This window comes from Coregonus lavaretus (genome assembly GCF_964263955.1).
Source record: "Coregonus lavaretus genome assembly, contig: HAP1_SCAFFOLD_1607, whole genome shotgun sequence".
NCBI lineage: Eukaryota > Metazoa > Chordata > Actinopteri > Salmoniformes > Salmonidae > Coregonus > Coregonus lavaretus.
Genome location: NW_028166904.1, coordinates 100,001 through 105,367, shown reverse-complemented (window position 1 = coordinate 105,367; position 5,367 = coordinate 100,001). Strand labels below are relative to the sequence as shown.

Below are 5,367 nucleotides of genomic sequence, written 5' to 3'. Positions count from 1 at the left end.
TTCTCATGTCGCGTTTAAGGCCAGCCCCCTGCTCGGTGTGGAGCTTCAATAGCGCAGAACAGCGTCTACAGCAAACTACTCCTCGCAGACCGTGTGTGTGTGTGTGTACCGGACCAAACGACAGACAGACATGGCAGAAGTCGCACCAGCACCCGCCGCCGCCGCGCCGGCAAAGGCACCCAAGAAGAAGGCAGCAGCCAAGGCCAAGAAAGCGGGACCCAGCGTAGGCGAGCTCATCGTCAAGGCTGTGACCGCTTCCAAGGAGAGGAGCGGCGTGTCCCTGGCCGCACTCAAGAAGACGCTGGCGGCAGGCGGCTACGACGTGGAGAAGAACAACTCCCGCGTCAAGATCGCAGTCAAGAGCCTCGTCACCAAGGGTACCCTGGTCCAGACCAAGGGCACCGGTGCATCCGGCTCCTTCAAGCTCAACAAGAAAGCCGTCGAGGCGAAGAAGCCCGCCAAGAAAGCCGCAGTCCCCAAAGTAAAGAAGGTGGCCGCCAAGAAGCCCGCCGCGGCGAAGAAGCCCAAGAAGGTAGCAGCCAAGAAGGCCGTCGCCGCAAAGAAGTCCCCCAAGAAGGCCAAGAAGCCCGCTACACCCAAAAAGGCCGCCAAGAGCCCCAAGAAGGTGAAGAAGCCCGCCGCAGCGGCCAAGAAGGCAGCCAAGAGCCCCAAGAAGGCTACAAAGGCAGCCAAGCCCAAAGCCGCCAAGCCCAAGGCAGCCAAGGCCAAGAAGGCAGCCCCCAAGAAGAAGTAAACCTATTACAAACAGTGTTCTACTCGATACATGTTGTACCACAAAAGGCTCTTTTAAGAGCCACCCACCTCTTTCCATAGAAAGCGCATTGATTTCCATGTACTACCTGTCGTGGAAAAGAAATTACGCACACTAGGCTACTTTTACGCACACAACATTGTCCCACTCTGGGTGTGTGCGAAGGGAGAGGCATATAATAGAGGGCCAAAATGGCTCAGAAATTCGACCTCACGAGTGCACCCTCACCAGCCATTTTTATATATGAGCCACTGGGCTATTCCCGTTCAGAGGCAGGCTGCTGTGATGTGTTACAAGTGCCATGTAATAACAATAACAATACTATAGTGGCTTCGAATTGAAACTCACGAGTGCACCCTCAACAGCCATTTTTATATATGAGCCACTGGGCTATTCCCGTTCAGAGGCAGGCTGCTGTGATGTGTTACAAGTGCCATGTAATAACAATAACAATACTATAGTGGCTTCGATTTCAAACTCAAGAGTGCACCCTCACCAGCTGTTTGTTTCCCATTTGGAGAGAAATAATGTGTGGATGTCATTTCGGACATTTTGGCGCTCACGCGAAATGACACAAAGTAACAAAGTCGGAGGGAAACAAAGTAGCCTCTCACTCGCTGCCTGTGGGTGGGAACCGGCTTAGGGCTGTCTGTCTGTCCATCTGTCTGTCCCTCGCTCCAATTGGATAAGGCCACACCGGCCCGGTGGCCAATCGTTGCCTCTTGTGGCGAGGTATATGTACGGCTCTCGAAGTGGCGAGCGGCTCATTCAGACTTTCTGTGACTTTCTCAAGCTACCAATATGAGCGGAAGAGGCAAAACCGGAGGCAAGGCCAGGGCGAAGGCAAAGACCCGTTCATCCCGTGCTGGCCTCCAGTTCCCCGTGGGCCGTGTGCACAGGCTGCTGCGCAAAGGCAACTACGCCGAGCGTGTGGGCGCTGGCGCACCAGTCTACCTGGCCGCCGTACTCGAGTACCTGACTGCTGAGATCCTGGAGTTGGCCGGCAACGCTGCCCGTGACAACAAGAAGACTCGTATCATCCCCCGTCACCTGCAACTGGCCGTCCGTAACGACGAGGAGCTGAACAAACTGCTCGGCGGTGTGACCATCGCTCAGGGTGGTGTGCTGCCCAACATCCAGGCAGTCCTACTCCCCAAGAAGACCGAGAAGGCAGTCAAAGCCAAGTAAATTCGCTACTGCGACTTCAACTTGACTACTCAACCCCCAAAGGCTCTTTTAAGAGCCAACCACCTAGCTCTCCAAAAGCGCAAAGTACCTTTCTATGACCGCAATACATTGAGTGGGTGTATACACAACTATTTCGACATTCTGTGCCCACATGAGGCCTTGCATGAACAACAACACCTACTTGGCCTCATTTGCCATAGCAGGCTAGCATTAGATGATACGTGCCTATAAGCTGTCACTCTTGACTTTGGCGACTATTATTGCGCGTAAAGGGCCGGCGGCGTCCTATTGCGCGCGCACCGGGAGTTTGAGTTTTGGAGAGGCCGGGCCTCCCGTCCAATGGCCAACGGAGGAGGCCTGCGAAACGGGCCAATCGGGGTGGTGGGGAGATGGTGTCCAATCAGCAGGCGCCACTGCCGGCTTTATAAACTTCACATAGGCATTTCGAGGCTATACTCCCGACTGTCAGAGCAGCGCCATGGCCAGAACCAAGCAAACCGCTCGCAAATCCACCGGTGGCAAAGCCCCCAGGAAGCAGCTCGCCACTAAGGCTGCTCGCAAGAGTGCCCCGGCCACCGGCGGTGTGAAGAAGCCTCACCGTTACAGGCCCGGCACCGTGGCTCTGAGAGAGATCCGTCGTTACCAGAAGTCCACTGAGCTACTCATCCGCAAGCTGCCCTTCCAGCGCCTGGTGCGAGAAATCGCCCAGGACTTCAAGACCGACCTGCGCTTCCAGAGCTCCGCCGTGATGGCCCTACAGGAGGCTAGCGAGGCTTACCTGGTCGGCCTGTTCGAGGACACCAACCTGTGCGCCATCCACGCCAAGCGGGTGACCATCATGCCCAAGGACATCCAGCTGGCCCGCCGTATTCGCGGAGAGCGCGCATAAATGAGGATGACCTGAACTCGAATATCCCCCAAAGGCTCTTTTAAGAGCCACCTCCATATTTCCATCAAAAAGGCACAATTGTTCCATGTATACACGCACCTCTACATTAGCCACCATGTATGTTGTTCACTAACACGTCTAAAAGCTACGTATTGCACCTTTTTAGTTGCCTGAAGTCTAGCTTCAATGTTTGTGTGTGTGTATATACACAACCATCTGGCATCATCCACTTCCTTTGAACTATATAGTAACACAGTAAAATGCTTTACAAAGGAGGGGAAAAAGAAACGAGTGATAATATAGGCCGAATAGTAACAAGAATTGTGTTCAGATGAATAATTGACACTATTAGTTGTGTGTAATAATAGCCTTGCATGCAGTCCAGAAAAAACATTGCATGCCAACTTACTTTGAAAGTCCCATGTTGCAGTGCTGCTGAGAGACTCATGCAGAGGCCCAAACTTTACAATGGAGCACGGAGGCCATCTTGTGGTTAAATGTGGGTACTGCACCTCATGGTGAGTCCCTTTCAGCATTTGCTCTTTAGGCCAGCGTTTCCCAAACGCGGTCCTGGGGTCCACAAGGGGTGCGCGTTTTGCGTTTTGCCCTAGCACTCCACAACTGATTCTAATACTCCCAGCTTGATGATGATGAGTTGATTATTTGAATCAGCTGTGTAGTGCTAGGGCAAAAACTCCCAAAATGTGGCCCGAGTTTGGGAAACCCTGCTTTAGGCTAATACTAGCCTATTAGGATGACTTGGTTCGATCGCTTTAATGGCAACTGCTGAACTCTGGTTTCACTAATTACTTGTCCCAGGTCACCATTATGAATCCAATAGCAAAACAAATGTTTCAAAATAGCTCAATAGTGAAAAAAGGCCAGGAAATGATGGGTTCTCAGCAATATTTCACCAACAACCAATCACTATTCACGCATAGACATTAGGATCATCAACAAATATTCCTAAGTCATACTACAAAAGGGTTGTAACGAAATGGATTTGTCTGTTCAATGCAAGTTCAACGTCAAAGAAAAAGTGCATCACCACAACAAACGTGTCTTTAGATACACTGTAAAAAATGACTTTGTGGAATGTACTCAAGCTATTACAGTCAACAAAAGCACACGTCATATTGTTGAGTAGATCTTTTTGCTTGTTTTTATGAGTAGATAAGCTTGAGTAAGTTGAGTTGATGTGGTCCAATACATTGAGTAAAGATGATAGAGACGTAAAAAGGATTATATTACGTTGATTCGACTCAAATAGACATTGTGTTATTTTACCTGAATGATTCATCCTATTATGTATTTAGACCAACTTACTTTGGATTCACTCAATCACATCCCTTAAGAGAAAAGGTATCCGGACACCGGGAATCCATTTATTTAAACATCAACGGTTTGCAAAACATCTGTTATTATGAGTTGACAAATTACGTAATTGCAATCAACACTGCAGGTAAATCATGATTGCTGCAGGTAGGCAACACCGTAGAAATAGGAACTACAACACTAACAACAAGTGACATTTACTCCTGATGTACTGACTGACCTGTTGCAACCTCTACAACCACTGTGCTTATTATTTGACCCTGCTGGTCATCTATGAACGTTTGAACATCTTGGAGAAAAATGTGTGAAACCACTGCCTATATGAGGAGCTGTCGTTGTTTGTTTTATTACCACATACTTATGGAAATTGCACCGGTTGAGAGATGATGGCTCTCTTGTGCCTACGGTGAAGGGTACTTCTGATCCAGCAGGTGGTGCTAAGATCCCTCCCTATATGACTTGAATGATGAGTTGATTTATTCCTTATAGCTCCTAATGATTTTAAGGCCAGTGTTGGCAAACATTACTTGTGCTCCAGCAGGTGGCCATGACATCCCTCCCTATATGACTTGACTGACCAGTTAGTTGATGGACTCCTTATAGCTCCTAAATTTAATGATTTTAAGGCCAGTGTTGGCAAACATGACTTCTGCTCCAGCAGGTGGCCATGAAATCCCCCCCTATATGACTTGACTGACCAGGTAGTTGATGGACTCCTTATAGCTCTTAATGATCTCAAGTGTCTGTGTTTTTATGTGGTTAGGAGTTTTGCTCACTGCGTGTCCCCCTTCCATTTCAGTGTTTCCCAACTCCAGCGGTAGAGTAGGCTACCCCCAACAGGACCCATTTTTCTTGTAGGCCTGGACAGCCACAGCTGATTGAACAACCTGTCACCTAAATTACCAAGTCCTCAATGAGTAGAATCAGGTGCAACAACAACAACAACAACAACAACAACAACAATATGAGGAGAGGGACACAGTGTACTAGCTGATCTCCCAGTTGTCACAGTTTGGCCTTGTGTTCCACATAGCCTATATCAGTATTTGAGTATGTTTCCCGCGCACGTTAGTTGCTTTCACGTCATCTTTGAAATCGCTCCTCCCTAGTCCCCTAGAACGAGCGCCCTCCCCTTTGCAACGCCTCCGAACATATAACAGAGGCGCGCTTTCTGTGCCGCCGG

General features: G+C 49.4%; 3 protein-coding genes across 3 annotated transcripts; all 3 read left to right on the top strand.

The window, feature by feature from the left end:
* Positions 1–130: 130 nt before the first annotated feature.
* Positions 131–754, top strand: LOC311114112 (histone H1-like; the record flags this gene model as incomplete). Its single annotated transcript, XM_084189391.1, has 1 exon — positions 131–754. One exon carries the CDS (start codon positions 131–133, stop codon positions 752–754), a length of 624 nt encoding a protein of 207 aa, XP_084045517.1.
* An 819-nt stretch (positions 755–1,573) lies between these two features.
* LOC311114127 (histone H2A) lies at positions 1,574–1,960 on the top strand (the record flags this gene model as incomplete). The annotated part of the gene is made up of 1 exon (XM_084189404.1): positions 1,574–1,960. The coding sequence occupies one exon, from the start codon at positions 1,574–1,576 to the stop codon at positions 1,958–1,960; it is 387 nt and encodes a 128-aa protein (XP_084045530.1).
* Positions 1,961–2,438: 478 nt separating this feature from the next.
* LOC311114117 (histone H3.2) lies at positions 2,439–2,849 on the top strand (the record flags this gene model as incomplete). The annotated part of the gene is made up of 1 exon (XM_084189395.1): positions 2,439–2,849. One exon carries the CDS (start codon positions 2,439–2,441, stop codon positions 2,847–2,849), a length of 411 nt encoding a protein of 136 aa, XP_084045521.1.
* Between the last annotated feature and the right edge of the window lie 2,518 nt (positions 2,850–5,367).